Genomic DNA, 18,338 nt, shown 5'->3' with positions numbered 1-18,338 from the left:
AAAGTGGTAAGTCTGGTAAGAAGAAATCAGTGTCCATTGTAATCGTACATTAAAATAAAATTCCATGTGAAATATTTTTTTTTAATATCTTGTACAGGCATCTATTACTAAACTAAACCACTTTTCGTAATTCTATGTTTACTTATCCGTAGTTCCTGACTAGTCTTGAAGGCTTTTAAGTGTATACATTGAAGTTTCTTTATGAAACTGCATCTCTATCTCCTTATAATTCTGTGTGCTTCCTACTTCTTTAGAAAGTCACTACCTCAACAATTCTTGGTACATGGTAAACACCTAGTAAATGCTCTTTACATAAATGAATCGCTACATCTTCTCTTGGTAAAGGTCAGTGTTATTTCTTTACCTCTCACCCATCTAACTCATGACTTTGCTGACCATTTTTCTATACACAGTATTCTCTTTACTGAACTCTTTACATCTTTGTTTCTTAAAGTGTAGATCAGAGGGTTAAGGGTAGGTGTAACAATTGTGTAAAAGAGTGTAAAGAACTTCCCCTCATCTTGGGATGTGCTATTCTGTGGCTTCATGTACATATAAATGAGAGTTCCATAAAACAGAGTTACTACTGTGAGGTGGGAACCACAGGTATTAAGGACCCTACTCCACCTTGCTGTTGACTTGATCCTCATAACAGCTTGAGTGATAACTGCGTATGAGATTAGAATTAGTAATAGAGGTACTAGAAGAAATATCACTCCAAGAGCATAGACAACGACCTCAATTACTTTTGAGTAGACACAAGCCATCTTGAGCAATGCTGGCATCTCACAGAAAAAATTATCCACCTCCCGGTGCCCACATCTTGGCAGTTTCAGAGTCAAGGAGCAAAGAATTAAGGCACTGCCAAGACCACCTAACCAGGCGACAAGCACCATCTTTTGGCAAAGTTGAGGGTGCATTATTACTGTGTAGTGAAGAGGTTGACAGACAGCAGCGTAGCGATCATAGGCCATCACAGCCAAGAGAAGACATTCTGTGGCTCCCAAGTCAAGGGCAAAGAAGAATTGGAGCACACACCCTCCGTAGGTAATAGACTTTGTTGGACCCCATAGATTTACCAGCATCTGTGGGATAATGCTAGTTGCATAACAGAGGTCCAGAAAAGACAAATTGGATAGGAAGAAATACATGGGAGTATGGAGCTGGCTGTCTAGGTTAGATACAAGGATGATGGTTGTGTTTCCTACCAGAGTCACAATATAGAAGATGAAGACAACCCCAGAGATGATGTGTTCTAATTGGGGCCGATCAGAAAACCCCAGCAGGATGAAGTTTGTCATGGAACTTCCATTGTTTTTGTTCATGACTCCTCATGAAGGTCTAGAAGACAGTACCCTGGTAATTAAAAAAAAAAATAGCATCACCTTAGGTAGAAATAAGATCTCTGATGTTTGCCATGAGTGTCCCAAATTCACTTGTTTGTGTGCCTTCTCCCTTTGGAACATTTCTTTTAACACTCTTGTATTCAGTGACCATAGCTTCTGCATGTTCACTCATCACCAGAGTGGTTCTAAAAATAATACGATAAACCCAATCACACTGAATTGTAAATAATTGAAAAGGCTTAATATGCTATGACACCTATGATTCTCTGTATTTTGGGTAAGCAATAAATCCATAAAGTTAATTACATAATTTAAGAGTAGGATATGTTTAGTGCTGTTCCTTCTTCAAATTATGACATTAGATCACTTGACATGACACAATTTTCCCTTATCAAAGGAGAGGAGTTTGAGGTAAAAAGTTAAATAACCTATTATGCTGGGATAAGCTGCACCATTTGGTAGCAGAATCACTTCCCACATTTATGTCCAAATGTCTGTATTCCAGCCATTATCATCACCATCACCACCAACCTCTTCCTCATATTTTCACTCCCATTCAGCCATGCAGACATTGATATTTCTGTATCAATTTTGGTGTTCCTCACTATACTGCTCTTGTTTGGTGCCAGGAAAAAATTTGTCTCTTTTATTAACAATTATTTACATGTACAGAGGCTATGTGTTGCTTTGAGTACCTTTTATGACTGCTATTATACCATTTAAATAGCCTTAGAATTTGTTACAGAGTTAAAAGGAGCCTATTCCAGAAACATTTGGTTACCACATATACATATCAAAAACCTATGTTAGCTCCTACTCACCGGGCTATTCAGCAGGATCTGTTCATTAAACAATCAGTGAGTTGTTTACCCCTTGGAATTTATCAATCATATGGATCAATTCTCTGGTCTCTTCAGAACTCTGTAGGTAAAATCTGACTTAAATTCTGAAATAATACAGAAAAGGAATAAATAATACATAAATTTCACTATTTCTGTATACTTTATCATATTATTAAATATATGGAATAATGAGTGAATTAACCTACAATATTTTTTAGTTTTATTTTTTGGCTTATAAATTTTTTATGCATATAATGTTAGAACATGGACTTTTGCTAGAGTACTTTATATTCATAGTGTGTTTGGAGCCAAAGAATACTAAATTTATTTGTTGCAGTTACAGTGAAATAAGGAAAATTACCTACAGTATATCACTGTTACAAGCATTTTAGTTAGAACTTGAAAATGTTATAATCATGAAGAAGGAACTGTGATTACCAAGTAGTCTGATACAGAGATACAGTTTTTCTCAATATAAAAATGGAAATTTCATTTAATTAACAATTGTGAAGTCTTTATGTGATAGGATGTCAGTTAAGTTGAGTTAGTGTTTAAGTGCATGGATTCTGGACTCAGAGCTTGGTGTGAAATCCTAGCTAAGTAGTGGGAAGTAAAGTCTCCTTGGGCAGTTATATAACCTGTTTGTACATCAGGTTCTCTGTACATTCTGTAAAACTAGTAATGTTCCTCAAAGCGAGGCTGTCCGGGTTAGGGTTTGTGAAAACACTAGAACTGTGCTTGGTTCATATTTCATTCTAAAATGTTAAACATTGTATTCACCTACCCACAACTTATTACTATTTTATTTTTTACTTACTCTCTTCATTTTTCCCACTGGTAATATTACCATGATGGTCTAAAACTAAACTGGGATGGTTAAAATTTTATGTGTGGATAACTTTTCAAATGCACAGACACTCATGTACACAAAAGTGCCCACAAATACAATGTACATAGTGAACTGATCAACTCAGAGGCAGGAGAGGACAGAGGACTTAAGCTCCACAAATGCATTGATTACAAAATGCAGTTGGTTTTTCTTGACCATGTCAGGTTGGGATAGTGTTGGGAATGAGGAAGCCATAGAATTTTAGAGTTGGCATAGAGTCAGAAGCCACAATCCAGCCTTCTGCCCTACAAAGCAGACCTTCCACAGAATGTTCACACAACTGTTTTCATAGCTTTCTAACTATCTTTTAAAGAGGGACTCATACTTACTCCTTATGTTGAGCTCAGAGATTCCTCTTCAACCCTCAGGCAATGCCTGTTTTTCTTTATTCTGGAAATAGCATGGAAGAAGTCATTTCAACATGCTTCATTAAAAACCACAGTTTTATTATAAAATAAAACACAAAAAGCAAAAGCTCACTGAATCAAGGTGAATACTCTTATAAGTAACATGCAGATCAAGAAATAAAACCTTGCCAAGCACCCCAGGAGCTTCTCTTTGTGACTTGTCCCAATCACTACCATTCCATGTCTCCCATAGTATTCACTATCCTCATGTTTATAGTAGTCACCTCCTTATATTTTAATAGTGTGATTACCCAAATGTGCATCTACAGACAATATTGTTTAGTTTGGCTCCTTAAATTTGTTGTCTTTTGAGTTTCCTTTAATATTAGAATACACTCTTAGATTTTTGTTCCCAGATTAAGTGCTAGATGGTTGTCAACTGTTGTTCACACTGTATGAAGTTTAATTACCATGCTTTTCTGGTTGCTATCCATTGGATTTACAATGGATTATCAAATGCCTTGGATTAGTTAGTTGAGACGTGAACACAATTCTGCAGATGTGCTATGTCACTGAAGAAAGCAGTGAGCATTCATGATGCACACACAGTTTCTAAAATATATGCTAAGTAGGTTTAGCAGTAATTCTAAACTGGCTCAGTTTAAGCTTTGGGTCACATAAGGCCCCAGGTATACTAATTGGAAGTGTCCAGCCAGTGTTACTCCTCATGTAATTTAATATTGTGAATCCAAAATAGGGCTTTCATTTTATGCTTACAAACATTTTCCACATTGTTTTGAACCATGGGTCTCACCTTTTAGATGTCATTGTCATTTTAATTTAAAAGTCAATGTTTAATTAAAACTGTGAGTGCAAGCAGATGAAACAATGTTAAAAAAGAGGAAAACTATACTGTCACTGAAACGGTTTTCATTTTTCATGGTGTGGACTTTAGTTTCTAAAGGTGCAGCATGAGCTTACATTTTTGTTTGTTCAGTGAAATTTAAGACAAATGGAACAAATATATTTAAACACAATTTGAATGTAACAATGATGTGGAAAGAAAACTAGAAAGAATATTAGAACATATTTACGTTTCAGGAGTGAAGAATTCACAGCTCGCATGCTCTTATGTAGCCCAAAGGTACCCATATTGCCATTTTTACACAGGTAATCAGAAGGATTCTTGTTTGGCAAGTTACAGAGTCCAAGAAATACTGATGAGACACCACTTTCTTATACTAACTCCACAATCACATTTGGATTTAAATGCAACAGCTGAGCTTAGATTCAGTGAAGTCTCTAATGTGGATGTTGGAGAAAAACTAGAATCATGATCGGTGGCAAAGTTGACAAATTTGGTTTCGTAAATGTGTTTTTTATGGGATATTTGTAGTCTTTTAGTGAGCACTCCCATTAGACACATTTGTGGGCTGATGTCTGCACATGAAAGGAGAGCCCTTCTCTGGTATACTTGTGCTCCAAGAAGTGTTTATGTAGAACATGAAGGCTAGTCAGTGCATGTGGTATAGACCGTGGGGACTGGTGCCCCACAGAAGTGATTAACAAATCTTAGACTATGGTCAGATGCTTCTCCAGACTACTATTTTAGGAAAGGTTCCCTTAAGACACAGGGTTTCATCTTGCCTTTTTTTTTTTTTAATTTCTTGCATGGAAATTAATTTCAGAGATGGATTTATTTGTGTATTATATTTACTATTGAAGATTTCAAATATAATGTAAACTGTCTGCAAAAATTAGTACATTTAACTCAACTTTTTTTTTATCAAGTTGAAGAAATGTATGCATTATCTAGGTGTTGTGTTTGCCAGAAGATAATATAGGCCAAAAAAATTACAGAATCACCTTAATTCTGTGGTAAGTGAGCCATATCATCATTGTTCCTTTTTCAATCAATTAAAAATAATACCATGAACATATTTTGGCCTACCACTCAATTCAAGAACTGGGATCTTAAATTTATAGCTACTTCTCCCCTTTTACAATTCTTATTCCTACCTGACCCTTGGTAAATCATGATCCTGAATTTTGTGTTCATTACACACTTGAATTAGAATGTAGTTTATGTATTGACAACACCCACACACATACGTTGATGCCTAAATAGCATGTATTTTAAAGTTTAGTTCATTTGAACTTTCACAAATGGTATCATATCTTATATGTTCTTTTGGCATTTTCCTTTTTTCACCTTTTTGTCACTGAGATTATCCAATATTTTTGGGTAGCTGTGGTTCATTTACTTACACTATTGTATAATATTCCATTGTGTGAACATATTATAATTATTTTGTCTCCTCACTCACTGATGGCCATTTTGGCTGATTATACTTTTGGACTCACATGAAAGACATTAGTTAAGGTGAACAATTTTGTTCACATCTCTTGGCTTAGTGTATGTAAGAAGGTCTTTTGGGTGTATGCCTAGGATAGGAATTGCTGGTTATGGAATAGGCAAATTTTATAAGATATTTTCCCCTAAAATGTTTTTATCAATTTCTCCTACCCTAGTTTTGTATAAATTATTCAATTGATTTACATTTTCTCCACACCTGGTCCAGTGGACTTTTAAATTATTGCCAACTGAAAGATTATAAGTATTATCGAGCTGTAGCCTTGATTTCCATTTACCTAAAAACTAATGAGGTTGACTTATCTTCATATACTTACTGCTGTGTAACATTGTCCTTCTTTGGAAACCCATTTGTAGGTTCTGACAACTGTTCCTTGGCCTTGCTTCTCTTTTTTAGTTACTAATTTTTAGAGATTTGTATAGTTTCTTTTAACTCTCTGTTGGTTGTGTGCCCGGCAATATTTTTTCTTAGTTTTTCCTTGGCATTTTACTTTAACTTTTAGATGTTTACTTATTTTTGAAGGAGAGAGAGAGACAGAATATAATCAGGGGAGAGGCAGAGAGAGAGGGAGACACAGAATCTGAAGCAGGTTCCAGGCTCTGAGTGGTCACCACAGAGCCTGATGTGGGGCTAGAGCACACAAACTGTGAGATCATGACCTGAGCCAAAGTTGGATGCTTAACTGACTGAGCCACCCAGGTGCTCCCTCAGCATTTTACTTTAATAGAGATGTCTCTTGCTGTTCAGAATTTCTAAATTTAATCATGGAAGAATATCTTAATTAATCTTTAGTAATCCTTCTTCTCTATTCCAGAGTCAGAATGATATTTACATATATATATTTTTCCTAATCATTTTGAAGTCATACCTTAAATACACCTGGAATTAATTTATTGTATGGCAGAGCATAGGGAGCCAAATTTGGTTTTCCATATGAATAACCAAATTCCAGTTTAATTTATTAAATATTTTTCTTTTCCCAGTGATGCCATCGTATCTCTTTATTATTAAAATCCTTCATATGTGTGTGTGCATGTGAGGGGGCTGGTATGTTTCTGGGCCTAGAATTCTCCTGTAGTGCTCAGTGAGTCCTTTTCTGCAAAAATACCACCCAGTGGCAACCTGAAATAAACAGCCTAGCCTTACACCAAAAGGAAATAGAGAAAGAACAACAAATGAAGCCCAAAGCCAGCCAAAGAAGGAAATAATAAAGTTTAGAGCAGAAATAAATGGTATGGAAACCAAAGAAACAGTAGTGCAGGTAAATGCAACCAGAGGTGGCTCTTTGAAAAAATGAATAAAATTGAGAAACTCCTCACCAGATGCATCAAGAAGAAAAGAGAAAGGGCCCACATAAATAAAATCACATATGAGGGAGGAGAAGTAACAAGTAACACCACCGAAATACAAGCAACATAAGAGAATGTTTTGAAAATTTATATGTCAACAATCTCGGAAATCTGGGAGAAATAAATAAAATTCTAGAAACATATAAATTACCAAAGCTGAAAAAGGAAGAAATAGAAAGCCTGAAAATACTGATAACCAGCAAGGAAAGTGAACGAGGAATACAAAATCTCCCAGAAAACCAAAGTCCAAGGCCAGAGGACTTCATTGGAGAGTTCACCAAATATTTAAAGAGGTGTTAATAGCCATTCTTCTGAAACTATCCCCAAAAAAATAGAAATGGAAGGAAAACTTCCAAATGCGTCTATTAGGCAAACATTTCCCTGATTTCTAAACCAGGCAAAGACCCCACTAAAATGGAAGATTACAGGCCAGTATCCTGGATGAACATGAATGCAAAAGTTATCAACAAAATACTAGCAAATAGAATCCAACAGTACATTAAAAGAACTATTCACCATGATCAAGTGGGAGTTATTCCTCTGCTGCAAAGTTTTTGAATATTGGCAAGTCAATGTGATTGTTGTGATCAATAAAAGAAAGGATAAGAGCCATAGGATGCTGTTAATAGATGCAGAAAAAAAGTTGACAAAGTACAACATCCATTCATCATAAAAACACTCAGTAAAGTAGAGATAGAAGGAACATACCTCCACATACATCATAAAGGCCCTATACAAAATATTCAAAGCTAATGTTATCCTCAGGGGAGAAAAATTGAGACCTGTACCTCTACATTCAGGAACAAGAAGGGATGTCCACTCTCACCAGTGTTACTTAGCATAGTACTAGAAATCCTAGCCTCTGCAATCAGACAACAAGAAAAAAAAAACAAAAAGAGCATGCAAATCAGCGAGGAAGAAGTCAAGCTTTCATTATTCAAGGATGACATGATTCTCCATGTAGGAAACCTGAAAGACTCCACCAAAAAGTTACTAGACTGATAAACAAATTCAGTGAAGTCACAAGATACAAAACCAGTGAACAGAAAAATTCTGCATTTTTATATGCAAATAATGAACTGGCAGAAAAGAAATCAAGAAATCCAGCCCATTTACCATTGCACCAAAAACCATAAGACAACTACGAATAAACCTAACCAAAGGGGGAAAATGGATGTACTCTGAAAACTATAGAATACTCATGAGAGAAATGGAAGATGACATGGAGAAATGGAAAAACATTCCATGCTCATGGATTGGAAAGGAAAATATTGTTAAAATGTCCATACTAAGGCAACTAAACCGTATGAAAATACAACGGACAGTTTTTGCAGAGCTAGTAGCAACAATCCTAAAATTTGTATGGAACCACAAAAGACCCCAAATAGCCAAAGCAATCTAGAGAAGCAAAGCAAAGCTGGAGGCATTACAATTCTAGACTTTCGGTTGTGTTACAAAACCGTAATCATTAAGATAGTATGGCAGTGGCACAAAAACAGACACTTAGATCAATGGAACAGAATAGAGAACCAGAAATGGACCCATAACCATATGGTCAACTTATCTTCAACAAAGCAGGAAAGAATATCCAGTGGAAAAAAGACAGTCTCTTCAACAAATGGTGTTGGGAAAACTGGAGACCGACATGCAAAAGAATGAACCTGGACCACTTTCTTACACCATACACAAAAGTGAATTCAAAATGGATGAAAGACCTAAATGTGAGAGAGGAAACCATCAAAATCCTAGAGGACAACTAAGACAGTAACCTCTTTGACATTGGCCATAGCAAGGTCTTACTAGAAAATTCTTGTGAGGCATGGGAAACAAAAGGAAACATGAACTGTTGGGACTTCACCAAGATAAATAGCTTCCACACAGAAAAGGAAACGACCAACAAAACTAAAAGGCAGCCTATAGAATAGGAGAAGATATTTGCAAATGACATATCTGATAAAGGGATAGTATCCAAAAATATAAACAACATATAACACTCAACACTAATAAAACAAAAAATCCAGTTAAAAATGGGCAGAAGACAAGAATAGACTTTTTTTCCAAGGAAGACATCCAGATAGCCAAGAGACACATGAAAGGATCTTAACATCACTCATCATTAGGAAAATGCAAATCAAAACCATAGTAGTACCTCATCACTTGTCAGACACCTATCAGAATGACTAAAATTAACAACTCAGAAAACAACAGATGTTGGCAAGGATGCAGAGAAAGGGGAACCGTCTTAAACTGTTGGTGGAAAGGAAAAGTGGTTCAGTGACTCTAGAAAACTGTATGGAGGTTTGTCAGAAAATGAAAAATAGAAAAACCCTACCACTCAGTAATTGCACTGTTAGGTACTTCCCCAAAGTTTATGAAAATGCTGATTTGAATTGCATCCCGATATTTATAGCAGCATTATCTGAAATAGCCAGATTATGGAAAGAGCCCAAATGTCTATTGACTGATGAATCGATAAAGAAAATATGACAATATAGATATATATAATGGAATATTACTCAACGTTCAAACAGAATGAAATAGTTTCCATTTGCAACAATGTGGATGGAGCTAGGATGTATTATGCTAGGTAAAATAAGTCAGAGAAAGACAAATACCATATAATTTTGTTTATATGTGGTATTTAAGAAACAAAACTGGTGAACATAAGGGAATGGCGGGGGAAGAGGAGTGAGAAAAACAAACCACAGAAGACTCTTAATGATAGAGAACAAACTGAAGGTTGATGGAGGGATGTGGGTCGGAAATGGGCTAGGTGGGTGTTGGGCATTAAGGAGGACACTTGGCATGAACACTGGATATTGTATGTAAGTGATGAATCACTGAATTCTACTCCTGACGCTAATATTGAACTGTATGTTGACTAACATTAGAAAAAAAAAAAAAACAGGCCAGGCAAGTTGTCTTATAGAATCTCCTAATTCTGAATAATTCCTTTTAGACTAAAACTGATATGAAATACAAGCCTTCTCATGGTTAGTGCTTTTCCTGCTGCTGCTGCTGTTGCTGCTGCTGCTGTTGCTAGAGGGCCACTAAGGATTCAGCTGCGAGGCCTTTCTTGCTGTTTAACAAACACATCAAACATTTCCCTTGCAACTTCCTGGGAATACTCTTACTCATAAGTGTCTTGATACTGACCCCCCTGCTTTATTCAGGTCTCTGCTCAGAGAACTCTCCTGGACCGCCTTTTGTAAAATAGCACTCTCCACCACTCTTCCCTAAAGCTGCTGTTTCTTTTCCTCCTTTCTCTCTCTCTTTCTCTCTCTTTCTTTCTTTCTTTCTTTCTTTCTTTCTTTCTTTCTTTCTTTCTTTCTTTCTTTCTTTCAGATTCAGCTTTATTGAAGTACAATTGAGACATAAAATTGTAAGATATTTAATGTGTCCATCATGGAGATTTGATATATGTATACACTTTGAAAAGATACTCTCCCGCATCTAGTTGATTTAACACATCCATAGGCTCATGTACTCCTTAAATGTTTATTTATTTTTAAGAGAGTACAAGAAGGGGAGGGACAGAAAATAAGGAGACAGTGGATCTAAAGCAGGCTCTGTGCTGACAGCAGTGAGCCTGATGTTGGGCTCAAACTCATGAACTGCAAGGTCATGGCCTGAGCTGATATTGGACACTCAACCGACTGAGCCACCCAGGTGGCTCATCACCTCATGTATTTATTTTTTGACTTAGTAAGAACATTTCAGTTCTACTCTCCCAGCAGATTTCAATTATGAATTATAGTGTTATCATCTGTAGACACCATATTTTACATGAGATCCTCATGCCTTATTCACCTTAAGCTGAAGTTTGTACCTGTTTATCAACTTCTCCATATTTCTCCCACCCTCAGCTCCTATCAACCAGTTTTTTTCTCTCTGTTTCAATGAGTTTTACTCTTTTTTACAGATTCTACATATAAGTGACATCATGCAGTATGTGTGTTTCTGTGACTTACCTAACTTAGCATAATGCCCTCAAAGTCTATTCATGTTTTCACTGTGGTGGGGTATATATCTATATAAATATATCAATGTGTGTGTGTATATGTATATGTATATATATACCTCTGTATATATATGTATATATATATGTATATATATAATCACAAATCCTAAATTACCCATTAATATGAATTTATTTCTGAGATGCCCCTTTGTTCTGTTGATATATGTGTCTATTCTTGTATTAACACCACATGGCTTTGATTACTATGGATTTTAATATAATTTGGAATTAAGGTGTGTAATGCCTTCAATGTTGTTGTTCTTTCAAGATTCCTTTAGCATTTCCAGGCTTTTTTTGGTTCCATACAAATGTTAGAATTATTTGTTGTATTTCTAGGAGAAATGCCATTGGAATTATGAATGGGACTGTATTGAATTTGTAGCTGGATTTGGGTAGTATATACATTTAAAACTATTTTTCCAATCCATAAGTATGGACTGTATTTCCATTTATTTGTGTCTTCAGTCTTTTGCATCAATCTTATACTTTTGAGCGTACAGGTCTTTCACATCCTTGGTGAAATTTATTCTTTTTGACGTGATTGTAAATGAGATAGTTTTTCTTAATTTCCCTTCTAGTAGTTCACAATTATTCTATAAAAAATGATGTATTTTTGTTTATTGATTTTGTACCCTGCAACTTTAAAGAACTGTTCACTAGCTCACTTTTATGGTGGAATCTTAGGATTTTCTATATATGATATCATGTCATCAGCATATACAGACAGTTTTATTTCTTCCTTCCTTATTTGCTTGCCTGTATTTCTTTTTCTTGCCTAGGTGCTCTGGCTCTGACTTCTAATACTGTGTTGAACAGAGGTGGTGAGGGTAGACATCCACCATTGAATATGATGTTAGCTGTGGGCTTGTCACATAGGCGTTGAGCATTTTGTGGTGTAGGCCAATTCAAAGACTGAAGGCAGGGCTCACAGGGACCCATTTCTCATGCAAAAGAGAGCAGGGGAGTGTGCCTCCTTAGAAGGCCCAGCGAGGCTGGGGCAGAAGTCTGGAATACTGGTCCTCCTTATGATAGGGATGGTCAGCGTTTATGCCTGAAGGACCATCAGCCCCCAGTAGTGCCTTGGCACCTGTGGCATCATCCCCCAAAAGGTAGCATGGGACCTGTGGCTTGAAGCAGAAATGGCAGTAGTGCAGTTAATATAGAGTATTTACTGGTTGGCAAGCACACTGATAGGCAAGTACTCTGAAGATTAGAAGATTTGAGATTATACCTGGGGAAGGGGAGCCCAAAATGGAAACACTGGACGTCCTGCTAAAGCTGCAATTGGCGACTGATGAATACATTGGAAAGTAGTGATAACGAAGAAAAGCAATAGGCCATATATTTGTACTCAGAGTTCATGGAACATTTCTTCCCAGTAAGATACAATGATACAATGGACAGAAAGTTTTCTTTTGATATTTTAGTTGGCAAACAAGGGGGTAAAACATGACCCATAGTTTTCACACGGCTGCTATAAATGTGCGCTTAACATCATAGAGGAAATAGGTGAAAGTTAAGTTACTCTCTGGGAGTATTTCCTTTCATGTTATCACTGCAACCTGAAGCAGAGTCTAGTTTCTCTTGAATCCTCAGCTCCAAAGAAAATGTACGGATTTATGAAGGAGTGATAGTAATGAGTGTCCTCCTTAAGAAGTGGCTGCTGTTTCTGAAAAATGACGAGTAGCTAATAATATTCTGAAAAGTATCCCTAAAAAGCAAAAAGGAGTTGTTTTCTTTTGACACAGATCTGCCGTTGTTTAACAGAACTGAAAGCAAAGAGTAGAAGTAGCTTCATATAATTAGGACAAGTTTGCTGCCAATAGAATTACGAATTAGTTTTACAACCTTCTTAGACTGGTGGGGTTGAGATTTTCAACCTATGTCTATCATTTCTAGCAGTCCCGTTAGTTTCTAAAAACAATATTTATGAGGCAGTAGATAACTAATACAAAAAGAGTAAGATGACTGTTTCCCCAAACTTGTGGTAATACATGGTGTTGTCAAATTTTTCTGTAGTTCCAGGGAATCCCCAGCATTTGAACCTGATTAACGGAGGCTATCCTTGGATCCAAGGTGTCAGCCACTAACCTAGAAGACCATTCATACCTTCCTGAGGTGCTAGAGCCTGGGTATGCTGCCTTTTCAGTCGATTTGGGCCAGGGGAGATCTCAGTCATCTTTGCAGTCAGGGACAAGCACGTGCTATGACACTGAGACATTGGTTTTCAATCTTTTTGCCATTGTCAGAAACTCCCTCCCAGTGACGTTTTACATCACAGTTACACTCTGTGTCTATTCATGTACTGTGGCTTTTTGGAGGGCTACCCATCAGTGTATTTGCTAAGAGATTTGCCACTTCTCTAGGAGCCAAGGTTTTCTCCTTTGGAAGTGATATATATGACATGAATGCATACTCTGGGGAAGGAAATCAGGTACTCAGTGTGACAAACTTTAGTATGGATTGGAAGAAATTAAAAGGAAATCACTTATAAAGGTAGAATTCACTGTTTCTAGGTTGAGATATTGGGAACCTTTTTTATTTCTCTTCTTTTTGTTGTTGTTGTTTAATTTCCAGATACACACTTATATGGAATCTATAATATTATGCACATGAAAAAAAATGTATTCTATCTTTCCCTTTTCTTACTTTGCAAATGTCCTAAACATTAAAAGCCTGAAGATGTTGCTCTAGTATTTATTACCCAATGAATCTTTGACATATTCTGTAGAATAATAACATTTTCATGTATATTTATTAAAAATGGTTCATTCACTTAATAGTACTATAGATATTTACAGAGTATGTATTTCATGTTAGAAGCCAATTTAGACACAGCATAATCTCACATGAATAAGAGGTTCTGTTATTGAAAGCTTCACCAATGTCTTTTCCTCAAACGTTTATACAAGTAAATATATAAAAAGAGATAATGCCAATATAGTGACAGGAGCAGGTTTTGGAGGGAATTCAAAGGACAAATTTCTGAGGTTTGTAATGACATTTCTCATGAGATAAGATATAAACTGAGTGTAGAAGTTGAGTATGAGTTTTTTAAGTGACAGACTACTTGTTTATCAAGTTCGAGATCAGCTTTTTTCAAAAAGAAAAGTTGATATTCATTTTCAGTGGCCAGTCACCATCTTACATGTTCTCCTCTCAATCTCCTTACAATTCCACGAAGTTTGTATTTTCTCTGTGCCTTCATATGTTTGGGTATCATCATCCTCTTTCAGATCTTATTTTTATCAAGGCTTACACACCTGGAAATTTTAAAGTTACCTCAAAAAAAGAATGACAACTTCAGGTTTTTCACTATGGAACCCTGGAAACCAGAAAGTTTAAATATGATGGAAAAAAGATGATGAAGACTTACAACCCCATATTCACACCCAAATATTCTGGGTAGATGGCAGCTTACTCAGCCTTGAAATCACAGAGCACGAGCACCATAAATGTGAGGACTCTCACATGCAGAGGATTTCCAATCTCTGAAATGGTCACCTTGTAGAGAAGGGAAGTGTTTTTTCTCCTAATAGAGATACTCAGAATTTGAATGTATTTCCCAGTAAAACAAAGTAAAAAATAATAGAGAAAAAACAAGACATTGGTAAATTTTTGTTGTGTCAAATAAGAGCATTAAGCTCCTTTGCCAAAATTACCATCAACTGTCACCATAATTCAGTACAAGGAGAGCAATTATAAAACAAAAGAACAAAAGATCGTATTAAATGAAGAATAACCTTTTATATTGATTTCATTTAATGAAACTTCTCATTTCCTTCATTACTCTTATCTAAGAGCCTTGAGAAACTATTACCCATTTATTTTCCCATGTCTATAGGAAGGAAATCAATTAAAATCTATAAAACTATGTACATTTTCTGTTTGGAGACTCAACGTCTCCCTATTCTCTGTAACAGTAGTTCTCAAACTTTAGCCTGATCACCTGCAGTGTTGATTAAAAACATCAGCTGCTGGGTCCATCTGTATTGTCGGTTGAATAAGTGTGGGGTGGGTCCAAGGTTGTTCAGTTTTGGTAAGTTGCCAAGTGATGCTGTTGGTGCTGGTCCAAGGACTGCATGACTTTACAGGAAAAAGCCTAAACTCCTCTTTAGGCCATGGATGGGAAAATTAAGCCTTCTAAAAAGGAGACTCCAAAATAGAGTGGCTTAATTAATATTAAATAATAATGAAGATTTTTCTGCTCTAAGAGTCTAGAGGCATTTCTCTGCTGGTGGGTGGTTGTGGTTACACCTTATTGTTCCATTCCCTCTTAGGGATATTGGAAAAACTACAAACTCTCCACATTCACATCCTAGACAGCAGGAACAGGAGGGAGAAGGCTGACAATAAATGGCTTCATATTTGAGAAGATAACCCAGGAATTGCACACATTGTTTTCCTGGCATTATGTTGGTAGAAGCCAGTCTTGAAATGTGATATGCAGGATGGGCCCAGTTTAATGGGCCCTGGGCCCAGTTAAAACTTGAGGGAGGAGGTGGATGGGTATCGGTGGGCAGTTGATCTGTACCACAAAAGCCCCAATGATAACAACAGGTGAATAAAATGTAGTGTCATTGCATATAAAAATATGGAAGAAAAGTCTGGAAGAAAAAAAAATCAGTGTCCAGTGTAACGCTATATTAAAGGGTTATTATTATAAGGTTAATATAACCCTATATTAAAGGGTTATATTAAAATTTCCGTGTGAAATATTTTCTTAATACCTTGTACATATATTTCTGTACTTAACCACTTTTCACATTTCTAGGTTTACTTGTCTGTAGTTCCTGATTAGTCTTGAAGGCTTTTAAGTATATGAATTCAAGTTTCCTTATGTGTCTGCATCTCTATCTCCTTATAATTTCTGATTTAATTATATATAATATAATTATATAATTATATAATTATATAATTATATAATTATATATATAATAAAATATAATATATATATAATAAATATATATTAAATTATATATAATTTAATATAGACTGATATAAATCAGTCTATAGCACAATTCTTGATACAAGGTAAACATCCCATAAATGCTGTTTGTGAAAGTGAATCATTCATCTTCTGTTGGTAAAGGTCAATGTTATTTCCTTACCTCTCTTCCATCTAACTCATGACTTTGCTGACCATTTTCTCACATACAGTATTCTTTTTACTGCACTCTTCACATCCTTGTTTCTCAAAGTGTAGATCAGAGGGTTAAGGGTGGGTGTGACGATTGTGTAAAAGAGAGTAAGGAACTTCCCCTCATCTTCAGATGTGCTATTCTGTGGCTTCATGTACATATAAATGATTGTTCCATAAAACAGAGTTACTACTGTGAGGTGGGAACCACAGGTATTAAGGACCTTACGCCACCTTGCTGTTGACTTGATCTTCATGACAGCTTGAGTGATAATTGCATATGAGATGAGAATTAGTGATAAAGGTGCTAGAAGAAATATCACTCCAAGAGCATAGACAATGACCTCAATTACTTTTGAGTAGACACAAGCCATCTTGAGCAAGGCTGGCATCTCACAGATAAAATTATTCACCTCCCGGTGCCCACATCTTGGCAACTTCAAAGTCAAGGAGCAAACGATTAAGGCACTGCCAAGACCACCTAACCAGGCGACAAGCACCATCTTTTGGCAAAGTTGAGGGTGCATTATTACTGTGTAGTGAAGAGGTTGACAGACAGCAGCGTAGCGATCATAGGCCATCACAGCCAAGAGAAGACATTCTGTGGCTCCCAAGTCAAGGGCAAAGAAGAATTGGAGCACACACCCTCCGTAGGTAATAGACTTTGTTGGACCCCATAGATTTACCAGCATCTGTGGGATAATGCTAGTTGCATAACAGAGGTCCAGAAAAGACAAATTGGATAGGAAGAAATACATAGGCGTACAGAGCTGGCTGTCTAGGTTAGATACAAGGATGATGGTTGTGTTTCCTACCAGAGTCACAATATAGAAGATGAAGACAACCCCAGAGATGATGTGTTCTAATTGGGGCCGATCAGAAAACCCCAGCAGGATGAAGTCTGTCATGGAACTTCCATTGTTTTTGTTCATGACTCCTCATAAAGGTCTAGGAGATAATGCCATGGTAATAAAAAATAGCATCAGCTTTAGGTAGAAACAAAAATCTCTGAAGTTTACATGAGTGTCCAAATTCACTTGTTTTGTGCTCTCTCCCACTCAGAACACCCCTTTTAACACTCTTTGCCAATACTCAAAGATGCTCTGTGTGTACTCATAAATCAGCGTGGTTCTAAAAATAATATGGTAAGGGATCCTGGGTGGCTCACTTGATTAAGCATCTGACTTTGGCTCAGTTCATGATCTCACAGCTTATGTGTCTCCTTTTTCTGTATCTCCCCCACTAGTGGGCTCTCTCTCTCTCAAAAATAAGTGAATATTAATTTTTTTAAATAAATAAAAATGTTATGGTAAACCCAACCACACTGAATTGCACATCACTGAAAAGGCTTAGTATGCCATGACACCTATGTTCCATGTTTTCTGAGTAAGAATAAATCCATAAGTTTAATGATATAATTTAGGAGTGGAATATAGTTTGAGTTGTTCCTTCTTGAAATTATGACATAAGCATTACTTAATGATGACCAATATTTCCCTTATCAAAGGAGGAGAGTTTGATGTAAAACATTAAATGAGCAATTTTGTTGGGATAAACTTCACTATTTGGTAGTAGAATCACTTTCCATAATCACTTGCATATGTCTGCATTCCAGACATTATCTTCACCCTCGCCACCAACCTCCTCCTCATATTTTCCCTTCTATTTAACATTTCAGACACTGCTATTCCTGTTGTTCCTGTATCAATTTTGGACATTTTGTTATTTTATCATTTTTTTGTGAATTAGTTTTTGGTGCCAGGAAAAAAAAAAATCCTCCTTCTTATGAATCATTATTTACATGCTGAGTGGTCCTGTAATTCTTGGAATATCTTTTGTTACTGCTGTTACACCATTTAAGTTTTTTTATAAATGTTTCTTTATTTTTGAGAGAGAGAGAGAGAGAGAGAGAGAAGGAGGGGGAGGAGGAGAAGGAGGAAGAGGAGGAGGAGGAGGAGGAGGAGAGAATATCCAAAGCAGGTTCCAGGCTCTGAGCTGTCAGCACAGAGCCAGATGTGGGATTTGAACT

The 18,338-nt window shown here is 36.4% G+C and overlaps 2 protein-coding genes across 2 annotated transcripts; both read right to left on the bottom strand.

Moving 5' to 3' along the window:
* Nucleotides 1-380: 380 nt before the first annotated feature.
* Nucleotides 381-1,325, bottom strand: LOC102962358 (olfactory receptor 2W1-like). Its single transcript, XM_007085934.2, has one exon. It carries the CDS (start codon nt 1,323-1,325, stop codon nt 381-383), a length of 945 nt encoding a protein of 314 aa, XP_007085996.2.
* A 14,971-nt stretch (nt 1,326-16,296) lies between these two features.
* LOC102962066 (olfactory receptor 2W1-like) lies at nt 16,297-17,241 on the bottom strand. Its single transcript, XM_007085933.2, has one exon. It carries the CDS (start codon nt 17,239-17,241, stop codon nt 16,297-16,299), a length of 945 nt encoding a protein of 314 aa, XP_007085995.2.
* Between the last annotated feature and the right edge of the window lie 1,097 nt (nt 17,242-18,338).

The sequence above is a fragment of the Panthera tigris genome, chromosome B2 (genome assembly GCF_018350195.1).
Source record: "Panthera tigris isolate Pti1 chromosome B2, P.tigris_Pti1_mat1.1, whole genome shotgun sequence".
Classification (NCBI taxonomy): Eukaryota; Metazoa; Chordata; class Mammalia; order Carnivora; family Felidae; genus Panthera; species Panthera tigris.
Note: the sequence above shows the minus strand (reverse complement) of the source record. Positions and strands in the feature narration are given on the sequence as shown.

Excerpts from the sequence above, each read along its gene's own strand:
- LOC102962358 (XM_007085934.2), bottom strand. The coding sequence starts at position 1,325 with ATGAACAAAAACAATGGAAGTTCCATGACAAACTTCATCCTGCTGGGG.
- LOC102962066 (XM_007085933.2), bottom strand. The coding sequence starts at position 17,241 with ATGAACAAAAACAATGGAAGTTCCATGACAGACTTCATCCTGCTGGGG.